The 25,968-nt window shown below is 42.6% G+C and overlaps 2 protein-coding genes across 16 annotated transcripts in view; one reads left to right on the forward strand and one right to left on the reverse strand.

The window, feature by feature from the left end:
* The first annotated feature begins 11,051 nt into the window (after positions 1 to 11,051).
* Positions 11,052 to 16,246, forward strand: C2H17orf58 (chromosome 2 C17orf58 homolog). Its single transcript, XM_036116164.2, has 4 exons — positions 11,052 to 11,376; positions 13,678 to 14,214; positions 14,466 to 14,657; positions 15,289 to 16,246. Exons 1-4 carry the CDS (start codon positions 11,301 to 11,303, stop codon positions 15,477 to 15,479), a joined length of 996 nt encoding a protein of 331 aa, XP_035972057.2. The 5' UTR covers positions 11,052 to 11,300; the 3' UTR covers positions 15,480 to 16,246.
* A 4,649-nt stretch (positions 16,247 to 20,895) lies between these two features.
* The window catches only part of BPTF (bromodomain PHD finger transcription factor), a 146,955-nt gene continuing 141,882 nt past the window's right edge, over positions 20,896 to 25,968 (reverse strand). For 14 of the 15 annotated variants that reach the window (XM_078065947.1, XM_078065946.1, XM_078065945.1 and 11 more), the window contains one exon: positions 20,896 to 21,803. In XM_078065947.1, coding sequence (XP_077922073.1) covers positions 21,767 to 21,803 — 37 coding nt within the window. In that variant the 3' untranslated portion in view covers positions 20,896 to 21,766. Of the gene's footprint in view, positions 21,804 to 22,267; positions 22,602 to 25,968 lie in introns of those variants that run through there. The other variant, XM_078065941.1, reaches the window with a different exon arrangement.

Here is a 25,968-nt window from a genome sequence, read left to right on the forward strand (position 1 = left end):
GCTATTATGGCCATTTGTAGAGGAGGCCTCTAGTGCTATGTTTTATGCTAATTTGTTCTTTTTCCCTTTTTCTTTCTACCTTATATAAAGAGCACTAGGAGTGGCTAATGATTTTGGTATCACTTGATTACTAGCTGTATAACTCGGGTAAGCTGTTAGCCTTTATGTGCCTTATTCATCTATAAAACTAAGATAATAAAAGCATCAGCTCCTAGGTTGATGTAAAGACGTAATACTTGGAACAGTGCTCAGTAAGTGCCAGCTATTATTATAATCATCGTTATTATTAACAATAGATGTTCTTTTTTTATTTCATTGTAACATTAGACAAGGAAGTACCCAAATTAAGAAAGGAAATTTCCCCCAATTTTATTATCTTTAATTTAAAAGACTATTTATTGAACTACAAGTACCTGTTTATATTGGATGTTCCAAAATTTGGAACTAAAATTTTTTTTAAAACCTTCGAAATTAATTCGTAAGACTTTTTTTTTTTTTTTTTAACAACAGTAGTTGCTCTAGTCATAATAGGAGAAAACATCCAAGAGAATGGTAGAAACCCCAAGTTCGGCATAATGATTACCTCTAGGAAGGAAAGAAAATTGGATTAGGGAGGACATAAGGGGCTTCGGCTGTGTAGTGGTTGTCTATTGCTGCAAGGTAAATTACCCCCAAATTTGGCAGCTTAAAATAATAAACATTATTAATCACACTTTCTGTGGCCCAGGAATCTGAGAGTGCTTTAGCGGGGTGATTCTACTCAGGTCTCTCCAAGGTTTCAGTCAAGCTGTGGGTTGGGGCTGCAGTCTCATCTGAAGACTCAAGTGGGAAGGGTCTGCTTTCAAGCCCACTTCTTGGCTGTTGGCTGAAGCTGTCAGTTCTTTCACATGAGCCTCTCATAGACTGCCTGAGTGTCCTCCCAACTTAGCAGCTGGCTTGCCTCAGAGTAAATGATCTAAAAGAAAGAGAGAATGCATACCCAAGATAAGAGTTCAGGCTCTTTGTAACCTAATCTTGGAAGTGTATATTATCACTTCTTCCATATGCTATGGGGGACTCAGACCAGTCCTGCTACAATGTGAGAGGGGACCACACAGGGTGTGAATACCAGGAAGTGGGGGTCATTGGGGGCCAGCCATCTTGGAGACTGACTACTACCAACTATATGTATAATTTTTAAAAATTAAATGTTTACTCTGAAATTATACTTCAATTATATTGACTAACGAGTAGTTTTTTTTTTAAGATTTATTTATTTATTTGACACAGAGAGAGAGCACAAGCAGGGGGAGTGGCAGGCAGAGGGAGAGGGAGAAGCAGAAGTCCCCCTGAGCAGGGAGCCCGATGCGGGGCTCGATCCCAGGACCCTGGGATCATGACCTGAACCAAAGGCAGACGCTTAACAACTGAGCCACCCAGGCGCCCCAGTAGTTTCTTTTTTAATTAGACCCTGTTTTACACAGTAAAATTTTTGGAATAATGGAAAAGGAGAGTAATTTTTTTTCAAGATTTTATTTATTTTTTGAAGCAGACAGAGAGAGACACAGTGACAGAGGGAACACAAGCAGGGAGAGTAGGAGAGGGAGAAGCAGGCTTCCCGCCAAGCAGGGAGCCCGATGCAGGGCTCTATCCCAGGACCCTGAGATCATGACCTGAGCCGAAGGCAGACACTTAACTGACTGAGACACTCAGGCGCCCCATGAGAGTAATTTTTTAATACTAAGAAAATATGATGCAAATATAGAAAAAATGTTAAGATTTGACAAAACTGGGTCATGCTTATGCAAGTATTCACTATATTATTCTCAATAACTTTCTAAATGCTTGTAATATTTCATAATAAAAATATCTTCCCTTAAAAATGTTCAGAGGAAGAGCACAGCTCAAATAATGATGACAGAATCCTGAAGAGAATTTCAAGACACAGTTAGGCATTCTCAGATAAATACAAGAAGATATGGTCCTGGGGCACCTAGGTGGCTCAATTGTTGAGCATCCGCCTTCGGCTCAGGTCATGATTCCAGGGCCCTGGGATCGAGCCCCACATCAGGCTCCCTGCTCAGCAGGAAGCCTGCTTCTCCCTCTCCCACTCCCCCTGCTTGTGTTCCCTCTTTCGCTGTGTCTCTCTCTCTAATAAATAAATAAAATCTTAAAAAAAAAAAAAGAAGATATGGTCCTTGTAATTAGGAAATTATAAGAAGGGAGTAGACTGAGATGAAAGAACAATAGGATGAACCCAAAAAGAAGCCAACTAATAAGAATTCCTTAGCTTTAAAATCCTCTTGGAAGGTGCCAAAGGCAGAGTAGATAGTACTGAACATGAAATCAGTGACATGATGTACAGAGTCAAGAAAGTCTCCTAGAGGGCGCCTGGGTGGCTCAGTTGGTTAAGCGGCTGCCTTCGGCTCAGGTCATGATCCTGGAGTCCCTGGATCGAGTCCCGCATTGGGCTCCCAGCTTGGCGGAGAGTCTGCTTCTCCCTCTGACCCTAACCCCTCTCATATGTTCTCTCTCATTCTCTCTCTCTCAAATAAATAAATAAAATCTTAAAAAAAAAAAAAAAAAAAAAAGAAAGTCTCCTAGAATGAAAAAGAAAAAGGAGCACTTGGCTGGCTCAGTCAGAGGAGCGTGCAACTCTTGATCGTGGAGTTATGGGTTTGAGCACCGCGTTGGGTATAGAGATTACTTTAGAAAAATAAAACTATAAAACTAAAAAAAAATTTTTTTAAAGAAAAGGAAAAAGATAAAGAGATTAAAATGATGATGGAGAAGATAAAATATATAGAAGACATTATCAGAAGATCACTATTTAGGGGCATCTGGCTGGCTCAGTCAGTAGAGCATGTGACTCTCGATCTTGGAGTTGTGAGCTCCAGCCCCATATTGGGCGTAGAGCTTACAAAGAAGATCAATATTAAGGAAGTAACAGTGCTTAATGCACTTGAAGCAAAATCAAGTGTTTAGTCACTTGAAAGTGAAACATTTCGGGTGCCTGGGTGACTCAGTCGGTTAAGCGTCCGCCTTGAGCTCAGGTCCTGATCCCCGGGTCCTTGGATCGAGCCCTGCATCTGGCTCTCTGCTCAATATGGGGCTTGAATTCATGCCCCAATACTTATTTTTAAAAAGAACTTGAGTTTGATCCCAAACACTGCCACTGAGTAACAAGCTATCTTGAGCAAATCTCTCAGCTTCTTGGGGTGCCTGGCTGGCTCAGTTGGTAGAGCATGCTACTCTTGATCTCGGGGTCACAAGTTCAGGCCCCACATCAGGCGTAGAGCTTACTTAAAAAAATTGTATTAAAAAAATAAATTGTGGGGCGCTTGGGTGGCTCCATCGGTTAAGCATCTGCCTTTGGCTCAGGTCATGATCCCAGCGTCCTGGGGTCCAGCCCCTCCCTGCTCAGCAGGGAGTCAGCTTCTCTCCCCGCTGCTCTTTTGTGTGTGCGCACTCTCTCTCTCTCTCTCAAATAAATAAATAAAATCTTTTTTTTTTTTAAGTGAAACACTTGAGGTAGTCTCTATACATGAGGAAATATCAATAAAACAAAGATGATGACTATGATTGATATTATTCAACAAGGTTTGGAAAGTTCTCATCAATGCAATAAAAACGTTAAAGGTTTGAGAAGAGGAGGCAAAATATTTTTTAGATTACACGGTTTCCTTTGGGAAAACCCAAAGGAATCAGTTGAAAATGGTTTGGGGGGTGCTTGGCTGGCTCAGTTAGAAGAGCACGTGGTTCTTGTTCTCAGGGTCATGAGTTCAAGCCCCATGTTGGGTGTAGAGATAAAATAAACGAATAAATAAAAACTTTAAAGAAAGAAAATAGTTTGGAATATTTTTGGGTATACACAAATTGGATTATACAAAATGTATGGATATACAAATTAGTAGCTTTTCTATACATCTACCAAAAGCAGTTAGAAAATATAAAAGACAAAAAGAACTTTTCTACATTATATCAAAAATATAAAATATCCAGGAAATAAATTTAACATAAAGATGTGTTTAGAGCTTAGGTGAAGAAAATGATAATATCCTAATGGAGGAAAGAAGACTCAAAGAAATATAGAGATATGCTATTTTCATGGACAGAAAGACAATATTGGACAGCTGTCAATTCCTTTACAAATGAATCTATCCATTTAATACAAATTCAAAAAATCCAACAGAATTTTTAAAATTTAGCAGAGTACACTTGGGAAAACAAAACACTGTGATAGACAATTTTTGAAAAGAAAAATGTGTTATAATATCACTATAATTATAACAATGTCCGAATATGGGCATATAAGCATGGGAGTAGACAGAGGGAGTAAGAGAAAATCTAGAAATAGACCTAAATTTATTAGAAGTTAATACTCTCTATATTAAAGATGACATCTCAAATTTAGGAAAGGATGGATTTATTTGTCAATTGGGTTAGACAACTTTCTAGTTATTTTAGAAAAAATAAATTAGATTCTTACCTCATACTACATATCCAAATAAATTCCAGATGGAACCAAGATTTAACGACAAGCACTAGAAAAATAGAGGCTGATATATATATATAATTTTGAGTTGGAGAACATCTAAGCATGACACAAAACACTGGGGACATTGTTAAACAAAAGACTGATGGATTTTACTGTACAAAATTTAAAAATTTGATGGCCAATAAATCACTAACAGGTTAAAAATCAACACAATTTTGTGAGGAAATATCTGCAATATATATAATGGACAAAGAGTTAAAATTCTTAGGCTAGAAATAACTCTCAAAATCATAAAAGAAAATGAACATCCTAATAAATAGACAAAGACTAAGAACAGGCATTTGGCCAAAGAAGAAATCCAATGGCAAATAAATCCATGAGAAAATCTACAATATCACCAGCAATTAAAGAAACGCAAATTAAAACAAAGAGAAACTCTTTCTTATTTTTTAAAAATATTTTATTTTTAAGTAATCTCTACACCCAGTGTGGGACTCAAATTCACAACCCCGGAGATTGAGTTGCATGCTCCTCTGACTGAGCCAGCCAGGCATTCCAGAAACCCTTTAAAAAAAAAAAAAAACTTTTGGAACAGCAAGGATATCAAATAATGATGATCTGATATCCCAATGTGGAGAAATAGGCATTATTACATACCTACATTGATTGCTGGTCAGTGTGAACTGATACAACATATTTGGGGGACAAAACAGCAATATGTAGCAAAAACATTGAAATTATCATATATTTGACCCAGCAATACAATGCCTAGGAATTCAGTCATTAAAAATGACCATGGGGCACCTGGCCGGCTCAGTCAGAAGAGCATGGGACTCTTGATCTTGGGATCGTGAGTTCAAACCTCAGATTGGGTGTAGAGATTACTTAAAAATAAAAAATCTTAAAAAGAAATATTCCATATGATGGAATCCCATACTCAATGAAATAGAAAGATGTTGACATATCATTAACATTTTTAAAAAGATTTTATTTATTTATTTGAGAGAGAAAGCGAAAGTGCACAAGCAGGGGAGGGAGAAGGAGGCCCGCCACTGAGCAGGGAGCTGGCCACAGGAATCTGGAATCAAGACCTGAGCCGGCTTAACTGACTGAACCACCCAGGTGCCCCTCATTAATATTTTAATAAAAACGATGTTAAAAGTATCTATATACCATGATCCCACTTTTATATAAAGAAACTATGCAACATATTTACATGCAATATATGTGTAGAAAAAAGTCTGGAAATTGATATACCGAAATATCCATAGTAGTTATTTCTAGATAATAGGATTGTTGGTGATTTTTTCTTTTTTCTTTTGTATTATCTCTTCTGCAAAGAATATGTGTTACTTATACACATTTTAAAGGATTTTATAAAGGGATGGAAGATATCAGAAAAAAACAGCCAACAGATTTGACTATATAAACTAGTAACATTTCTTATGTAAGATATCAAAAATCATTACGTCAATCATTAGAACACTTCAACACCTCAGAAACCACCACCCCACCCCTGCCGTACCCTTCCCAGTACCTACTCCCAAGAACACCCTGACTTTTTGCACCTTGAATTAGTTTTGTCTATTTATGAACCTATAGAAATGAAATTACATAGTATATAGTGTTTTGTGTCGGACTTTACTTGAGATCATGTTTATGAGATTGATCCATATTTTGCTTTGTAATTGCAGCTCATTTATTTTCTTTGGTTTACGGCAACAAGTGTGGTTCACAATTTTGTCTCCAGGGGACATTCGGCATTGTCGGGAGACAGCGTAGATTGTCATAACTAGAAGTGGAGGGCACTCGTACCCAGTGGGTAAGGCCAGGGAGACTGGTCAACGACCTGCAGAGCACAGCAAAGAATTATCTTGGCCTCCATGTTAATAGTGCTGAGGTGAAGAAACCCTGCTCTAGGGGTGTCTGGCTGGCTCAGTGGGTAGAGCATGCAACTCTTGATCTTCGGGTTGTAAGTTCAAGCCCCATGGTGGGTGTAGAGATTATGTAAAAATAAAATCTTTAAAAACCAAAAAATCCAAACCCCTGCTCTATTTTGTTCCAGTATGTCACAATATATCCATTCCTCTAATGATGGGGACACAGAAAGGTTTACAACTGTGAACAGCCTGAAATGTTCACCCATTATGCTTTGTCCGAATGACAAGTATTAGGCAGTTATGAGATTTCACATTTGCAAAGAGTTTTTAATAGTATTTTGAACAGTTTTTATTTATTTATTTATTTGAGAGAGAGAATGAGAGAGAGAGCACAAGAGCGGGGAGAGGGAGAAGCAGACTCCCCGCTGAGCAGGGAGCCCGATGCGGGACTCGATCCCGGACTCCAGGATCATGACCTGAGCCGAAGGCAGTCGCTTAACCAACTGAGCCACCCAGGCGCCCTGAACAATTTTAATTGAATAAGAGCTGGATACAAAAATTGTATGCACAAAACATAAAATGGGGAAGCCTTTCTGTCATGGTGTCACGTGAACAACACAGGATCCAAAATAGTGTAGACGCTCTGCCCACAGCCGTGGAAGAATGATAACCAAGAAGGAGCCTGGGAAGAAATACATGGAGGTGTTGTAAGGATGGTGGGGCGCAGGGGCAGCGAAGCGAGGCCTGCATTCTGTAGTTCCTGGGTCTACTCTTTTATTTTCCAAATGTTCTGTTACAATAATGTAGAGTGATAGGAAAATACAACAAAGAGTTAAAACAACAACAACAACAACAACCAGCTACTCACAACCTCTCCTGGACTCACCGTTGTTTGTGGGAGAGTTTGTAGGGTGTGGAGGCTCTCCAGCATCTTCTCCCACTGAATGTTGTTTTCCGCAGTGAGCCACGTGAGGGGAGGATTTATGTCCTTACATCCCAGGATCGAGCCCAATCCCTGTGGGAGTAAGCCTAGGGGTTGTCTTTGAAAGTCTGAAGAATTTGGGGAGAGCCTGGTCGCCATCGAGATGGTCCTGAAATCGAAGAACTGGAACGTGACCGTGATTTACCTAATGGAAACCAAAGCAACTATTGTACTCTTATTAAAGAATGATTATGACTGAGATTTCTGGCTTCTAAAACAGTGTCTGGAACGTAGTATTTTGATACCCACTCGCGGACTAGAGTTCAATTCTGGCACTAACCACCCAGAGTTAGTGCAGACCCCACTATTTAAAGGGCATGCTCCACAGCAGGACCGCTCCTATTTCGGACCACCTGGCTGCAGACCTGGGGTTCTCACGATCCCCCTCAGGTGCGATCATTTTCTGTAACAACGCACAGAACTCAGGAAAGCACAATACTTAGGATCGCAATTGTATCATACAGGAGTCAAATCAGGACCGGCTACATGGAGAGACACATAGGATGAGATCTGGAAGGGTCCGAAATGCATAGCTTCAGTGTTCTCCTTCCATGGATTAGGGAGCATCGCTCTCCTAGCACATCACCAACCAGGAAGCTCCACGGAGTTTTCATCGGGGTTTCTTTTTTTTTTTTTAAGATTTTATTTATTTATTTTACAGAAAGAGTGAGAGAGCACATGCAGGGGGAACAGTAGAAGGAGTGGGAGAAGCAGGCTCCCCACCGAGCAGGGAGCTCGATGAGGGGCTTGATCCCAGGACCCTGGGACCATGACCTGAGCCGAAGGCAGACGCTTAACCATCTGAGCCACCCAGGCGCCCCTCATTGGGGTTTCATTACGTAGGCCAGATGGATTAAATCATTGACCATCCAACTGAACCCAATCTACAGCCTCTCTCCCCTCCCTGGAGGTCAGGCAGGCTCAAAGTTCTGCCCCTCTAATCGCATGGTTGGTCTCTCTGGTGACCAGCTCCCATCCTGAAGCCATCAAGGAGCCCTCCAAGAGTCACCGCACTAGCAAAAACTCAGGTGTGATCCAGGAAGCTCACGAGTCACTACGACACTTCTATCACCTAGGAAATTCCAAGGGTTTTAGAAGCTCCATGCCAGGAACCTGGCACAAATTCTTTATTATACAACACATAGTAGACACTCAATAAATATTTGCTAAGCGGAAAGATACACTAAAAATACCAGAAATTGGCAGGGGAGAGAAAGGCGGTTAGGCTCCTAGATTCTTCCACCTGACAAGTGTATATACCTATTATGAAGACAGACACATTAGGCTACAAAAAACCAATACCGTTAAATATTCCAATCCTCTGACAAACTCCCCCTGCTCTGGTTTATATTACCAAGCACCCTGATGATAATTTGACTTCCCATGTGGCTTGTTTATAGAAAGACAACGCTAGCCAAGCTGACATGAGTATGCACTTCTGCCTGAGTCGATTTCTTGTTGTAAATTAATAAAGTGGCATTCTGGCTTACGTGGATCAGTCTCCTTGAGCTCTTTGTGCCTTCCACCATCAGTGTAGTTTCTGAGCCAGATGCTGCCCAAGACCCAACCCTGGACTCTGGCAAGTTCTTCCAGGCTGGTGCCACCCTGGAAGCCTCTAAGAGCCTATGGGAGCCATCCAGCCGGCTCTCTGCCTCTACATTTCAGGGTGTGGGCTTTGGGGCATTCACAACATTCCTGCAACAGAAGAGTTTCGGGAACACCCCAAATTGGATCTGGGTGACTTGAATATAATCTCAAGCAAGCAGGTATGTCTGAGACGTGGTTGTAAATGAGAAAGCTTAAGCCTAATTAATTTTATCCCACTTGACTTAAAGAAAGAGCATGTGAAAGAAGAGGGTCTGAGGACATCTGTAAACTGGGCCTCAAGAACATAAGCTTCCAGAGGCTGGAGACCTGACTCATGTACACAGGCTTTGCAGTGACTGGAGAGATTTTACTCTTCTGGAGGAAATAGAGAACTCACTCCTCTAAAACCCGAATGAGGAAGATTAGCCCACCATGAGCTGCAATTCAATTTAGTGCTCAACAAACAAACTTCTGGTTAATAATGAGATTGCTGAATCATCTTTACCATATCCTCTCCATTGCAAATTAATGAATGATGGTCTGGTTTATACATCTTCTTCTTATGAGTTTGTTTAATATGAGTCAGTCCCACAAATCTGATGAATTGACATGAGTTTCAAGCTAAAGAAAGTTGAGGATCGAACTACAGAGGACAGTGATCCCCTCCAACATATCATCAGCCTGTGACTAGCCAGCCAGCTCCTCTCTCGATGAACATATTTACCTCACTGAATCCCTTAAACCACAGGACACCTAATTCAGGAAACTGTTCTACAGTACTTTTTTTTAAAGTTTATTTTTAGTAATCTCTTCACCCCACATGGGGCTCGAACTCACACCTGGAGATCAAGAGTGGCGTGCTCTTCTGACTGAGCCAGCCGGGCGCCCCTGCTCTACAGTGAATGACATTCTCTTTGGATACCCACTTGGCTCCATTGTCACCAGCCTGCTTTCTTGGAGATCTTGGTTGTTAGAATACCTTTTTTTAAATTGGAATTAAACATGTCATCTTATAACTTCTACCTACTGGTTCTTTCACAAAATATCACAAATGTTTTTGTGCGCCTAGGCTGTTTAGCCTCAGTTCCTGTGAAGGAACTTGGTGATGGAGCCAAGCCTTCTCATTCCCCTATTGTTCTCCAAGCTTTCCAGTGTCTTTCTTGAAAACATGATCCCCCCTGAATCTGGTCAGTTCACTAGCATTATTATTTTTGAGACATAAGATATTGGTGCAGCAAAAGTTTGTTATTTCTTTCAGCAGCTGCATCGCACTTGTTGGCTCATATGCTTCAGATAAAATGCCTTCACCTCAGTGCATTTCCCCTTCCTTTTGGGTTTGAAGCTGTTGAAATGAGACACACATTGGTAAGGCTGTGGGTTTACTACCGTGAGCTTATCCACACCCCACACCCCACACCCCCACCCTTGGTGAATGCTATTTCTGATCAATCTGAGGAAGAGGGTCCTTAGCTCAGGACTCATACACAGAGTCGTTTCAAGAATTCAGACCTAAGCAGCGAATGAGTTTATTTTTCTTAGAAAGAAAGAGAGAGGGAGAGAGAGAGAGAGAAACAACAAAAGATCTACCTTTCTCTAGGAGAGGAGCCATCACGAGAGAGCTGGGGAGGTGTTCTTCTCATTTTTATCTCCTAGCACCTGGTTGGGTAAAAGGCACTCAGCATGGGCTTGATGAATCTAGCCAACGAGATACTAATTTCAATTGAGAGAGAGGAAAGAAAAAATAAAAGAAAAAAGAAAGACGGGAAAGGAGAAGGGAGAAGAGAGAGTATTTTGCTCAAGGCTGTTTTTCCTTCTGGTTCTAGAATATAAAAATGGCATACATAGTAAAATAGTTTAACCAAACCGAGGCTTAGTTTCTCTCAGAACCCCTGACACATTCCCCGATGAATTTTTCCTGTCATCTTGAATCCCTTCCACAAGCCCAAATGGTCTTCAGCACTAATCTGCCTATTTGTTGTTGACTTAATCTGGAAAAAACTTCCTATCACTCCTTCTCCCCCACCCTGTCCCTCAGCCCCTCAACACCCTTATTCTCTCCACTTGCCCCACCCTCCCCTCCCCCCTGCCCCAGTGCGCAAACCCACACGGGTTTCAAGTTCAGGATTTGATGTCACTGCCACAGACATTTGCAGGGACAACTTTGAGAGGCCATGTGCTTGTCCCCCTTAGGAAGTGGGAGAACTCCCTGCAGCTCGGTTTTGTTCCAATGGTCTGTTCAGTGAGTGATTCCCGTTTCCCCAAAGGCTGCCCCTCATTAGCATGAACGGGGGTGGGGGTGTGGAGAAGGGGTGGGGGGAGAGAAAGAGCAAAAGCCCAGGCTCAGTTTTAGAGCCTGGGAACCGTGTCTACGAAAATGACAGCTAGAGCTTTCTGGCTCCTCTGTTTGATCGTTGGATCATCTCCCGAAGCCCCAGTGGCGGAGAGAAAAGGTAAGATCGGTGAAATGCTGAGTCCTGGGAGAGGAGCAGGGCTGGGGTGGGGGGTGGGGGCCGGGGGAGAGGGCGCGCTGAAGGGCGGGACGAGAAAGGGGTCAGAGCGTGCAGGAGAGGGGACTCGGGTCCGTGTTCGTGTTCGAAAGGAGCCAACTGTGTCCCCAAGATTTTGTGTGTCCTGGCAGCCTTTTCGGAAAGAAGCCAGTTCAGCTACTGAAATGATCTCGAGCGAGCCGGGCAGGCTGGAGAAAACTTTGCATGTTAAGTAGTTGCTCCATCACAGAGGAGGGAAAGTGTCAAAAGGGGTCGCGGCGTGCCTTTCGGGCGCCGTGCGGGCCGGGCTCGCAGGACGCGGCGGGCGGCGGGCGCCGGGAGGAGCGCGGGGTCCGCCCTGCGCGGGGGCCCGGGTGCCGCGGGCGGTCCGGGGCGCTGGGTGCGCCCGCCGCGGCTGAGGGCGAAGGGGAGCCCAAATCGGACGTGTCTCCCCTCTCGCTGCAAGCCCCAGCGAATGGCCCGCGGGATACCTGAGTCTTGAACACACACACACACACACACACACACACACTTTCGTGCATGAGACGAAAATAAGTTACGGAGGGAATGAAATAATGAAATAAGGGATTCTCTGCGGGGAGAGGTTTTTGTTTTGCTTTGATTTGGATGTTCTTCTGCTCGATTCACTATCTCTGGGAAAAACAGCTTCCGCACCTCACAGGGCAATTTACTTTGGGTTATTTTTCCACATGGAAATTGAATGACTTCAGTGGCATTTAACCCAAATATCAGACAATCTTTCCCATGACAACAGATGGTGATATCAATGGGGAAGCAGTTGTGAGGTCAACAGTTGACAGTCAGGAATTGGATATCTACCAGAACTTTATTCAGCTGTGTATGGGACAACGTTGGACATAATGAGTCAGAATCAACCTCTCTGCAAAAACATGAACTATAACCAGCTATTATTGCTGGGTGAAAGCTGATTTTAAAGGAGATTGTCAATTGGGCGAGATAAATCACTTTAAATGAAGTGTTGAAAGAGCTGCGAGGGGGCAGACCAAGCTCTTCGATGCAAGAGGAGAGAAATGCGGAAAACCAGCCGTGGAGACAACAGAAAAAGAAAAGTAAAGACAGGTTCTTGTGCCTCTTTGGAGGGCACTGGGACCCAGGCAAACGGGGAGGTGATATTGTGTAACTGTGCATGGAAAGTTGCCCAGCTTCCAAGCTGGCTGAAGTTTGCTCACTAACCTGTCTGCAGAGCTGGGGAAAATCACTAATAATTTAAAAAAATTGTTTTCATGGCGTATCATTTAAGAGATTTTTCTCCACCAGGGAAGGGGGAAATGTAAGTGGTGTGTGTGTGCTTTCATACTCAACCAGGGGCCTCGGCCTCCCAGCCATGCTTTAAAAATCTTTCTTAGCTGTAGTTTACGAGTAAGTGGTGTCCAAGAAGCCAGATAAAAATCCACTCACAGAGACCAAGATGACAGTGTAAACACGGATGGGAAAACCAAATAGCTCTGTTGTCAGGGGCGCTTAAACAATTAGGAGAACCTGTAATATGAGACCTTTCCCCCTGGGGTTTGCTCTTGGTACTTTCTCAACAAATTGTACATAGCAAAAAGGCGGATGTTTATATATATATTAAAGAAACGGCAAAAAGAGTTTATTATTTAACCACAGTTGACAGTTGTGTTTAGTCCTAGAACAAATAGGTTGTTGCAGTTTTAAAAGCTATAGATTTGAAAAGGTTCCTTAACAAAATGAAATGTTCCCCTGTGGTGAGAACATTTTTCTTAGTTGGCCTCATTCTTAGAGGGCAAGACGCTCATCTCAGTCTTTCCCTGGGGCCTAGGAAACCTGTGCTCCACTCGGACCCGAAGCGGAGTGGCGCACAGGGGCGCCTTCCTCACCACAGGGGCGCCTTCCTCTCCCCCTCCCGTTCCTTTGCCTTCACTTCCAGGTCTCCCGGCCTCTCCCCCAACCCCCCCATCGCTCCTCTCGCAGGTGCTTGCTAAGTTTACATTGTCCCCATCTCCTCTCCCCTCCCAGAGCCCTTTCTTCGCCCGCCCGCCCATCGGCCTCTCCGACCCTCCGCCCGCCTTCCCACCCCCCCTCAACCTCGCCCGCCTCTCCTCTCCTCCCCACTCGGCCTCCCCTGCCCTCCCCACAGGGTCTCCCCTCCCCGCCTCTAACCTTCCCCCCCCACCCTCCCCACTCGGTTTCTCCCCTCCCCTCCCCTCCCAGGCTCTCCTCCCCTGACGGCCTCCCCGGCCTCTCCTCTTTTTTCCCCTACAGCCTCGCCGCCCCACAACAGGAAGCCCGACCCCGGCGGCGGCCCGAGTGCGGAGGAGACGCCGGGGCCCCGGGCGCAGTCGGTCCCTGAGGTCCCGCGGAGGCCGCGCGCGGCCGAGGCCGTTCCCCGCGCTTGGTCCGACCCGCGACGCCGGAAACCCCCGCCGCCCGCCGAGAACCGGGCCGGCTTCCGGGAGGCCGCGCGCGCGCCCGCCGGCCCGCCGAGCCCCCGCCTCGCGCAGGCCGAGAACCGCGCCTCGCCGCGCCGCGTGCCCGCGCTGGAGGACTCCCCGCGGCGCTCACGCGCTCGGGCCCTGCGCTTCCCGGCCGCGCGGCTCCCCGCGCGCGCCGCCGAGACTCCCGCCGGCCCCGCCCACCCCAACCGGCCGCGCGCCGCCGCACCGCCCCCCGGGCCCGCGCCCGCGCCGCCGCCGCGTCTCAGCCCGCCGCAGAGGGACGCGGAGCCCGGCGCCGAGCCCTGCGCGCGCGTCTGCAGGGTGGACCTGGACGAGCGCGAGTCCTACTGCGCGAGCGAATTCGGTGAGCTCCGCCCCGCAGCTCCTCCCGGGCCCGGGCTGCAGAGCCCAGGCCGCGAGGCGAGCCTTTCCGAGCCCAGAGCGCCGGGCTGTGCTCGCGGACTCCCCTAGGGCAGACCCTGGAGAAACCCACTCACTTGATCCTGCAGTCCCCAGGCCCATGTGGACTATTTCGTGATGTGTGCAAAACCCACTGGGGAAAGAGAGGAAATGAGCGTTATGCATTTCTCCAAACTCTTTGTTTTTTGAAAGCAGCAGTGAACGGAATCGTGCATGACGTGGACGTGCTCGGCACAGGGATCCGGCTGGTGACTCTGCTGGTGGACCGGGATGGGCTGTACAAGATGAACCGCCTGTACATCACTCCGGACGGGTTTTTCTTCCGAGTCCACATATTAGCCCTAGACTCCTCCAGCTGCAATAAGCCATGTCCAGAATTTAAACCTGGTATTGAAAATGATCTCACCACTTTATATACGGACTTTATGCCACCACTTGTAACTTGGATGCCATAGCCCAGTCTGTTACCCCAGTACCGTTTTTTTGGGGAGGAGTAGTCTAAAATGAATAGAATTTAGACGACAGGTATTATTTCTGCCACTCCGATTTACGCTCCATCAGCCTCCCGGTGCCTCTGGTTAAAGGTGGGAACAGCATGGATTGACACAAAGCGGGCCCTCAGATATTTGTTGATAAGTGGAGTGAGCGACGAAACAAGGTTGCTAGAGGGACACAGAAGAGGCTTTTAGAAAAAGTTTAGCATGGCCTTTTTTTGGAGGGGGGTAAATACCCGCTCCCACATCTTTCTAGAGGTGTGCTCTGGAAAATCCTCCTGATATATTGTGATTAGGACCTTTGTTCTGTGATGTTGGCTGGTTACAGGTTGATAATCTGGTTATCTTCAGAAGGTCACTAGGCTGTTTCCACCTGTTGTTTGACGGTGCAATGTCTGAGATTTAACATGTGCAGCAAGATAATAGATTCGAGCTTAGGCATTCCTTGCCGGCCTCGCATTTTCTTACTGTTTCTTGGCATTTAAAAGACACTACGAATTTACATTTTGGTTACTTTTTTTCAGGCAGCAGGTATATTGTGATGGGCCACATCTACCATAAGAGACGGCAGCTCCCTACAGCTCTGCTCCAGGTCCTGCGGGGACGGCTCCGGCCAGGAGATGGACTGCTCAGGAGCCCCAGTAGCTATGTGAAGAGATTTAACCGAAAAAGGGATGGGCAAGTTCAAAGTGCAATTCACACCCAGTGCGTTTGAAATATATTACCCTTGCACTGCTGGATTGTAAGAGACTTGTTGCATTCAGCAACGAGACAGGACAGGTCTGTCTTCACGGAATGGGGTCTTCCTGTGGAGTAGGGCACACGGCTCCTTCTGGAACTGACTGTGTAGTTCCTAGTCTAATGTCGAAGTTGCCACTTTCTTATTTGCAAAATGCCTCTTCAGTGGTATGCTTCTGAGCTCCCTGGCAAAGTTATTCACACAGCTCAGATAACTGACCTGTCCAGTTAGCAGATCACTGCTTCATGGGGTTTATTTTTAATTATTTTAATTTAAATACATTCTTCAGTAGAAATAGTTCACACACACACACAAAATTTCCTTGATTTTAAATATACAACTCTGAATAGGTTATATCACATATCAAACCAAGTTTCATACTAAAACCATCACATTTTAAATTCTGTACAGAACAGTGCACTAGTCAAAAGACATTGTATGAAATGTCATTTAGATCAAACACTAGGGTCAGAACTCAAGACAAGTATTACAGTTTTACACTTTTTTGAGTACTAACGGGCTTAATTCGAGCAAAATATTATTCGAACAAGTGTTCCCGATGTACCAAAATGTAAGAAATAGTTTATTCTTCGCCTCCCTGCTCCTAAAAACATATGTTTTGTGCCAAACTGGCAACTATCTCATTGCTAAACATACTCTGGGTGTATCTGATGTCATTTTTCTATTAAGACCAAGTATCGTGTTTGTGTTCGTAAAGTAGTAAATCTTGCCTTGAAATCAGATCTTGGATGCACCTGGTTTTTTTAGCCTCACGGAGCCCTAAAGGTTTGGGAAAAAACCTTTCTCAAACTTACTCCAAAAACCCTGGAACCAATATTCAATGACAGCTTGCAAGCATGTGAATTTTAAACATGTTTTCAGTTGCTTTGGAAAAGGTTTAATCATTAGCTGAATTTAATATTGATTTTATACTTGAATCCACAAAGACATTAACAGTTTTTTTAGAAGACCAAGCTGTGTATCAGTTAACTTGAAACACGTGAAGAGAGACACAGACCATCCACAGTTGAAGATTACTGCCTAAGGAAAGATAAACAGGAACTGTACCACGGAGGAAAAAAACCAGCCTATTCTGGTCTCAGAGGAGAGGCACTCAGGGAGCTCAAGATGTGTCTTTAGGTAGTCTTTAACGGCCATACAGAACAGGAGCACAATACACCTAAAGGATGTTTAGGACAGGACAGTCGAGCATCCACAAGAAGCTAGTAGCAGTAACATTAAGACGTAACATCTGATTGTGATGGGCGATACTCTTACCTTATTTGTCCCAGACAGGGGGCAAAGAGATAAAATAACATTTGAGAGCTTCTGACTGTTCTGTGGTAAAGCATTACTGAGGGATTTTTAGAGAATTTTCCAAAAACGAGTCTTGCCCAAACTTACTAAAAATCATGCTAGAATTGCTTCTTGGGAATGAATCAACTGCATTAATTATAACGCAAACTATTGGCAGGAGAGTAAGCAGAGATTGAAGAGCTTCTGGCTTTTTTGTTTTTTAGGATAAACATTAACTGAGATATAAGTAGCACCAGTCACAAAAACCAAAGCCGAATTTTTAAATGTGAAAAGACTAAGTGGTGATCTTGAATAACACGGTGAAGAAAACTGCAAAATGGCCAGATAAACTATTGGTTGGTCGCCAGTTAGAACGTGAAAGGAAGAGTTAAATCGCTTTTCCGTAAGCCCGAGGGTGAGGGTTTGATGAGACCACTTTGATGATACTCCGTTTCTGAGGAGCTGCGGAATCACAGGGACAGAATCCTGTGATGGGCCGGATAGCTGGAGGTTGTACGGTGAGTGTGTACACACGGGCAGACACAAGCAGGCCAGCTTTTTAGAAGCTGCCCCATCAGAGTTATGGCCATCATTCAAGACCAGGTGGAAAGGAGAGACAGGTGAGGCTCAAAAGAGGCAGAACAGGGGTGCGCGACGGGTGTGTGCACAGGAGGCAGCAATAACCCCGGGTTAGGCAAAAAAGGTTAAGAATCTCATTTTCAATATTCAGCCAGTACCTTGGATACAATCTTTTAATTTTATGGAAAATTTTAAGTAGCCAATTCATTGTAGTTCCTAATCCTTGTCCTACTGAAAGATTTTTCTTAGCACATGCATTTGTGCTCGTGTAATAGTCCCTCATCAGTAAAATACTCCACTGCCTTCAAGAGGAACTCAGCAGCATCTCTCCTTTGAATTAAGCTGCTAGAACTCAAGGAAAAAAGTACTTGTCTTGCTTTTAGGTCTATACAAAATATATACCTTTATTTGGTACTAACTTTTAAGTTTTTAAAGGTATCACTTGACACTGTTTATATTTCCCTTCAATCATTTTTTAAAAGATTTTATTTATTTGACAGAGAGACAGCGAGAGAGGGAACACAAGCAGGGGGAGTGGGAGAGGGAGAAGCAGGCCTCCCGCTGAGCAGGGAGCCTGATGTGGGGCTCGATCCCAGGACCCTGGGATCATGACCTGAGCTGAAGGCAGACGCTTAACCAGCTGAGCCACCCAGACCATCATCCCTTCAATCATTTTTAAGGTTGATCAAAAACACACGTATATGTAAACACCTAAAAACTGACCAACTGCCACCCAATTTCAGGTCCAGAATTTTATCATTTAAAGCTTCTCTTTAGTTGAATTTGGTCTAAATTGGATCAAATGGGGGTGTGATCTTCTAAGAAATGTCTTTTTTGGTAGCTTACTCAAAGTGTCCAGATGTAACTTCAGAATATTTCAGATTATTAAAAATACTTCTGGGGCGGGGGCGCCTGGGTGGCTCAGTCGTTAAGCGTCTGCCTTCGGCTCAGGTCATGATCCCAGGGTCCTGGGATCAAGCCCCGCATCGGGCTCCCTGCTCCGCGGGAAGCCTGCTTCTCCCTTTCCCACTCCCCCTGCTTGTGTTCCCTCTCTCGCTGTGTCTCTCTCTGTCAAATAAATTAAAAAATCTTTAAAAAAAAAAAAAATACTTCTGGGGCGCCTGGGTGGCTCAGTCGTTAGGTGTCTGCCTTCAGCTCAGGTCATGATCCCAGGGTTCTGGGATCGAGCCCCGCATCGGGCTCCCTGCTCAGCGGGAAGCCTTATTCTCTCTCTCTCAAATAAATATTTTGAAAAGAAATAAAAAATAAAAATACTTCTCAGCTGGCTCTTTCCCCCCAGGCACTCACAAGACACTACTCTGTCCATGAGATAGCACCATTCTCACTTTCAGGATGAGAAACTGGAGGCTTCCAAGGAACAGCCTCAAATCACAGAGTGGGAGCTAGGATAACTGCGCAGCTCTGTCTAGTTCAGCCCGTCCGTCTGTGCACGTTTTAAAAAGGTCACCACCAGGCTGGCTCTCTAATCTCAGAAACGCACAACAGATGAATACAAATAGGGAAAGAACCTCAATTTACAGATTCTGGGAAGGCAGATTATAAACAACAGCAAATCTCAGGGTCTCTAACACTCCAGGCCATTTGAAATATAAAGAGACAATTGTTTTACTTTGGAAAAGATCTCTGAAAGTTGACAATTTTTTTTTTTTAACCTATTGCAGGACATTAACTAAAATACAAATCCTGCAGACTCTGGATGGGAGAAAAAAGCCTTACCAATATTATGAAAACACTTCTTATGAAAGGTTTTCAAGGACTGTGAACTTCGCAGATGAAACATAACAAGCACCGATAATACTTTTAGTCAAGGAAATCTGATGCGAAGTACATGTATTTACAAGTCTAAAGACTGGATAGAAAAATCCTAACCACATATCACAAACGTGCATTCTACTACTTGGATTACTCAAAGCAAAATAGCTGTGATATGTATATCTTATTGACTAGCAGGAGCTTGTCAAAGAATACTCCTAGAAAAGCAGCTTTTGAAACTCATTATGTGTTATAAGAATGTTTTTCAAAAATTACTTTTGAAATAAGACTAAAGCTCTGTAGTTGATAACATATAAAATGTCTATACGGTGACAGAAATTGCAAAAGGCTTTATACTATTAAATACACATATGAAATTAATTTCTTCCTGGGCTGAGGACTCCCATAAAATTTACCTTTTTTTGGTACAATTTGGCAACGTCAATGGCTACAGAAAATATATCAACCAACCAAACCACTGTTTCATTAGAAACTGCACCAAATCCAATGTCAAAAACATTACTTTATTTTTCTAGGATGAAATGTCCTATTACGTACAAAAAGAATTGCTGTTTAGAATTTGCCACAATCTGTTAAAAACATAGCAATCTATTGCCTACAGGTAGGAAAGTTCTTGCCGCAACAAGTTTTAAATGATTAAGCCCATATATATCTCTATCTCTCTCTATATATATGAATAAATAGTACAGAAATACTGTGACATGACGAGATGCAGAATGATTTTATAATTCATTAAAATGTAGGATTCTTGCATCAGCACAGTGCATACAATAGGTAACATTTTTTTAAAAGTAAAAGGACAAAATAACCTGTATTTGACTATTTCCATGTTAGTATTTTAAGCAAAATTTGTTTCCATGTTTTCATATTGAGCAATTAGTCTCTTTAAGTTTGTAAGCATAGGTTTGTAAGTGACATTTTTAGGTACAGAAAAGAATGGACTTCATGAGATAAAACTAACCCAGAATAACCTGCACACCTGAGTCTGTGATAAGGAGGAACTGGGAACTGGAGCAACATCTTTCTTTTAAGAAACTAAGGTCCGGGAAAGGTTTTGCATAGCAGGGTGATATTAAACAGAAGGAAACTTTTTAAAAACATGATTTGACAAATTCCAGAAACTGGCAGGACAAAGCTAACATGAATTAGTGCAAAATCTAGTAAAATTTTTGCAAAGCTGCATAAACCAATTATGGCAGATCTTACAGACGCTATTATTACAATGCGGTAGGTAATACAACGTGTAAGGTTAGAACACCGAAAGGAAAAACATGCAAAATACACCTTCTTCTGCTGTTTCCATTTTGCCCCTACTGCTTACACTACTTTTTCTTATGTGGGAAAAACCCCCAAACAACTCAACCAACAAAAAATACAAAATGGATGAAGTAATTTAAAAAATGCCCTTCATAAAATATAAGCAGCTGTCTGTAACTGATAATTTGCCTGGTATTATATAATGTACAGAAGAAGGCAATGTGTATTTTGCCACATCACATTACCCCTTAGTACGATCAGCTGATGCAACAGGATTAGCAGCCCTGAAGGTCCTTCTTTGATGTGATGACAGTGGGCTGGGAATTACAAAATGAAGGGCCACTACTGTCCTCGGGAAACCCAGGTACAATTAAATTCTTCAGCCTGTTGTTTACCTTGCAGCCCTCCCTTTCCCCTCAAAGGCTTACAGATAATCATTAGCGCACATTCAAAGACACCATCTGTAGGAGAAAAATGATCTCCATTTATTTTGTTTCATATACATCCATAGTTGAATTTTAATACAAAAAGAAAAAAATTAGAATCTGACAAATGTTTACAAACAAGATACCTTCAAATAGATTTTACTCAGTTTAGCCTGGTGCAGAGTAAATGACAAACTGTACTGTTATATTCAAGGCAACAGAGTCTGTAGTCCAGGACTACTTAGCCCAACCTTTATGCAAGCTTAATTTTTATCTACCATGAACAATAAACTCATTGTTGATTCCCAGTTTTGTGTGTGTGTGTGCACATGTGTACATAGCAGCTCCTTTCATAGAAAGAAAAGACATCTAGAGGTCGTCTTGTACTTTTACCTACAGGAATCATGATAAGATACAGAATGGATTACATGTAACCGGGGCTGGATTTTATAAGAAAAAATAATTAGCTGACAAATGAGGGCAGCAATAAAAAAGCGTCTTTTTTGCAACAATAAATAAATACAGTCAAAAGTTTTCTGTGAGACTCTAAACCAGCTTCTTCACTGAAGAGCAGACGTGGCATTTCCATGGAGTTACACTTGACCCCATATTATCTTTTTTTTCTTGCTTTCTTTTTTCTTTTTTTTTTCAATAAACAAAGTTTTCCCGCTTCTGCCACAATAGTAAAACCATTTGATCTTGACAAGATAATGGTGTCGTTGACTTTGCTTTTCCCTTGTCCGTTGGACAAAATTGGCCAAGAATATAATTGGACTGTTATGACCAATAAAAACGAAGTTTAGGTCAAGTCTTGTCAGGATAACCTGACTAAAAACATCTGGCTCCTTAATTTAAAATAGTTCAGACAACCAGATTCTTGCTGTGTTTTATGTTAGGTTAACACGCTGAACTTTAAGAAGCTGTAGACTGCAGTTTGTTGTTATGAGACCTACAGAATACAGAAAAAAGGGAACAATTAAGCACCCTTCATTTTTGAAAACAATGATGCTTTATGTGGATGCCAAGGTCGGTTTGTCTGGGGGAAGCAGCCATGTTCTTTCATTCACCCTTGGCAAGCAAATATATGAGAACGAGTAAGAAATTTTTAACCTAAAATAGAAATTTTCACTGTACACTGAAACATGATAGTTCACCGAAAAGGCCATTATTAAAATATATATATGTATATATATATATATATATTCATCTAATAAAGATTATACATTTTTAGCCAGAGGGACAGATAGGAACATTTACAGAAGCATTACCACTGTGGTAAAGACGTGTGTGTGTGCGTGTGTGCGCACGCTTATTTACATTGATTTGGGGGAATATGAAGAAAAAATTATATTAAAAAAAGAGAAATAGCAGTATTAAAAATCACATTTTTCTATTAAAGTCCAGAAAGTCTCCTTTCTAGTTTCACAGTTTTATTCACAACTTTCGTTAGTAAAACCAAATTACTGTACAGTTCCCAGGACTAAGTCAAAGTATGGTCTATTGCAATAGTGTATATAAATACAGTATTCCAGGAGTTTACAATTCTTAAATACATTGTTCAACATGGCTGCTAGAATAAACTGTTTACTACTATACATATATTTTTAACATTAAAAAATTATATTAACTAATATGAACTTTTGGGGGCAATTTTGAATTAGGTAATCACGTGGTACAATAAAAGAAAGAGTGACCCCAACATCCAGTTCTGATTCCAGTTAAAAATTCAGACTAAAGATATCAGAATCTGTAAGAAAAGAAAGAACATGGATGGTATAAATGATGAATTATAACAAAGTACAGTAATGAAAATAATGTGCAAACAATGCTGGAGATTATAAATTAAAAATGGGGAAAATATGGCAAAGGAAATACTGGAAACCCGTAAATCAATCAAATTTCAATGAATGGCTACATATATGTCTCATTCTGCCTTAACCCTGGAAATCAACAAAAATTCCCTAAAATCGCATTTCATTTCATAGAACTGAGCAAACTTCTCAATTTGCTCCTGTTTCTTAATGAAAATGATGTAAAACTCAAATAAAATAAAAAGCTACAAGAAATAACTAGGTGGCAGGCTCTCCTAAGCAGCCCCTCTACTGTGCAGACCCAGCCCCTGGGCCTCCTCCTCTCCGTTCCCCAATTCCTTTGTTTTGTCACAGGCCCACAGACGCCCTCCTCTCCATCGGCAGCTGCTACCATCCCCACTCTGGGTTCGGCCTGCAAGCCTGGCAGCAGGGTGGGATTCAAATCCCCCAGCTTCCACCTCACAGTTACCACCAAAGGCTAAAGCCTTTCCAATTTAGAAAAAGCAATTTTAGAAATTTAATTGGAGGAAGAACTGCATGAGGTGCAAATAAACCAGGGAGAGACTTAAAATGAGTTGTGGTCCTCTATCCTAATCTTTACCCCACCTGAAGTCCAGGCTCCCTAGGACAATTTACTTGGAACTTCAGTTCTTGGGTAGGTAGACTTCTTATACTGATACTTCTTGTATCAACTTTATATCGCTTCAATCCTGTTCCGGCAAATGAGAACTAAGCAGCTCACATAACCATTTTCCTGCCTCCCTTCTTGAATCCAAGTTTTACTTCTAACTTTAAATTAAATCTTTCTGTGCTCTGTCTATAGGTTGATTCTAAAAGTTGAAAATCAATGTATTGTTTACATTATTAGGACTACGTAAGTATTTTTCTCCTTGTCGCACCTACTCCTTGGCTAAGAGGGCATTCTTAACATTCCTATTCAACTTTGGTTTTCATGGAATCTTGAACTGCCTTTCATTTTTCCCTCTTACATTCTTAAGCTAATTATCTAATGTATGAATCATTTCTCCTCCCAGACACCTTCCTCTTAGGAGTGTTCCATTCTCCTGCTCCAGTTTGGACTGCTTGCTGGGTTGGCTTGCTGTACAAATGTCATCCTGGGTCAGAGGAATTCATATTGTTTTCTTGAGCCTCTTGTTTTTGGATCCAAGATGTTTGGTTTCCTTGATTTACTTCTTTAATTTGCTAGTGCACATCTTAAAATAACTTGCTAAGAAAGGCTACATGGGAAGAAGTCCCTTTCTGAGTCCTTCCATGACTGAAGATGTATTTTTCTCCCCCTGCACTTGATTGTTTGGCTGGACACAGAATTGTAGGCTGAAAATCATTTTTCTTCAGACTTTTAGATTTATTCCTTCAAAGTCTTCTAGCATTCCATGTTGTTAAAGTCTGATACCAGTCTAATTCTTGTTACTTTATAGGTTGTTTCACCTTCTTTAGAAACTCTGAGAAGAGCTTCTTTTATCCTTGGTATCTGGGTATTTTACAGTGATTATATGCAGGATGGACTTTTTTCCCTTTGTCAAGCTGACTTACTATGTTTATCAACTATCCTCATCATTCCATACCCCACTCCTTCTCCTTACTCCACAAGAATGTAAGCTCCAAAGGGACTCAGTATCTGACACACAGCAGGGTCTCAATAACCATTTGCTGAATAAATGAATTTTGTTTTCCTTGGGTTTGAAGTCTTGTGCCTCTTCTCATCAGCTCAGGGAATTTTTTTCCTATGAGTCTGTTGATAATTTCTTCTCCTCAGTCTTCTCTATTCTTCCTTTCTGGAATTTCCATTAAGTGAATACTGGATATGCTATCGTGCATTTTTTCCTTTCGTATTTTTTCATCTACTTGTCTTTTTGTTCTTCACATTGTGAAAGTCCTTGATTTTAACTTTCACTGCTTCTAGGAAGTTTAGGTTTTTTAGATTACTTTTCTAGCCACTCTTTCTGATTGTTCTTTATTCCTAATATCTTTTTATTTATTTATTTTTAAAAGATTTTATTTATTTATTTGACAGCGAGAGAGGGAACACAAGCAGGTGGAATGGAAGAGGGAGAAGCAGGCTTCCCGTTGAGCAGGGAGCCCGATGTGGGGCTCAATCCCAGGACCCTGGGCTCATGGAAGGCAGACGCTTAACGACTGAGCCACCCAGGCGCCCCTATTCCTAATATCTTGTTAGTCATTTTGTAGATTCAAGATCTTCTTTTTTTAAGTAAACTCTACCCCCAATGTGGGGTTCGACCCCAAGATCAAGAACTGCAAGCTCTACCAACCAAGCCAGCCAGGCGCCCCTAGATTCAATTATCTTCTAAAATCTCTCTTAGGACATGATTTAGAGGCTTGCTTTTTTTTTTTTTTTTTCCAAGTTCTCTTTTGTTTTCCCTGGAATCTATTCTTCTGCTATACCTTGACCTTTCTCTTTTACACTGCAAGCTTTCCTTACATATCTGACCATCCCTGGTTGTCTGTTCACACTTAAGAAGAGTAAGTTAAAGGACCAGACAGGTGCCTGCAGAACCCTATGTATGTGTGTAGGCCTGACTGGCAGGTGTTGCCTCACATCAGGGTTCCTCAATCTCAACACTATTGACATTTTGGGGTTGGATAATTCTTTGTTGTGGGGGGCTGTCTTGTGCATTGAGGATGTTTAGTACCATCTCTGACCTCTACCTATTAGATGCCAGCACTATTTCCCACCTCTCAGTATGACAAACAAAAATGTCTCCAGGCACTGCTAAATATCCTGTGCGGGGTGTGGGTGTGGGCAAATTATCCCCATCGAGAGCCACAACTTTAGGGTGACAGGGCTGTGGACCAAACCAATCCCCAGAGGTCAGGGGTCTTTACTCTGGGTCCAATTCTCTTTTGTCTACTTGAGCTCTCTGCAGACAGTTTATTCCATTTCTTCAGGGAAGAACCTTGTGTTTTTCCAGTTCTTTGGGCTTTCTACATAGGTCTACAGCCAGGTTAGGAATTTACAGATCTGCAGTTAACTCTTCCCTTGCCTTCTATTATATTTTGGAATCTCCGTGTTGGGAGGCCCTCAGTGGTCCTACTGGTCAGGGAGCAGGGAGCCTGATGTGGGGCTCTGCGGAAGAGCCCTCTAGGAGGAGTCTGGGCTATGGTGTCCCTGGCTGTGGCAGCTAATCTCCTTTCATCTGCTTTCTGTATTTCAGAATCTGTTAAAATCTCATCAGCTAACTTTCACCATATTCTTTTCATATTCTGAGTTTATTCCTTTATTATTATTTTACCAGGGGCTTTACCATATTGAGTAAATCCTCT

The sequence above is a fragment of the Halichoerus grypus genome, chromosome 2 (genome assembly GCF_964656455.1).
Source record: "Halichoerus grypus chromosome 2, mHalGry1.hap1.1, whole genome shotgun sequence".
Lineage (NCBI taxonomy): Eukaryota > Metazoa > Chordata > Mammalia > Carnivora > Phocidae > Halichoerus > Halichoerus grypus.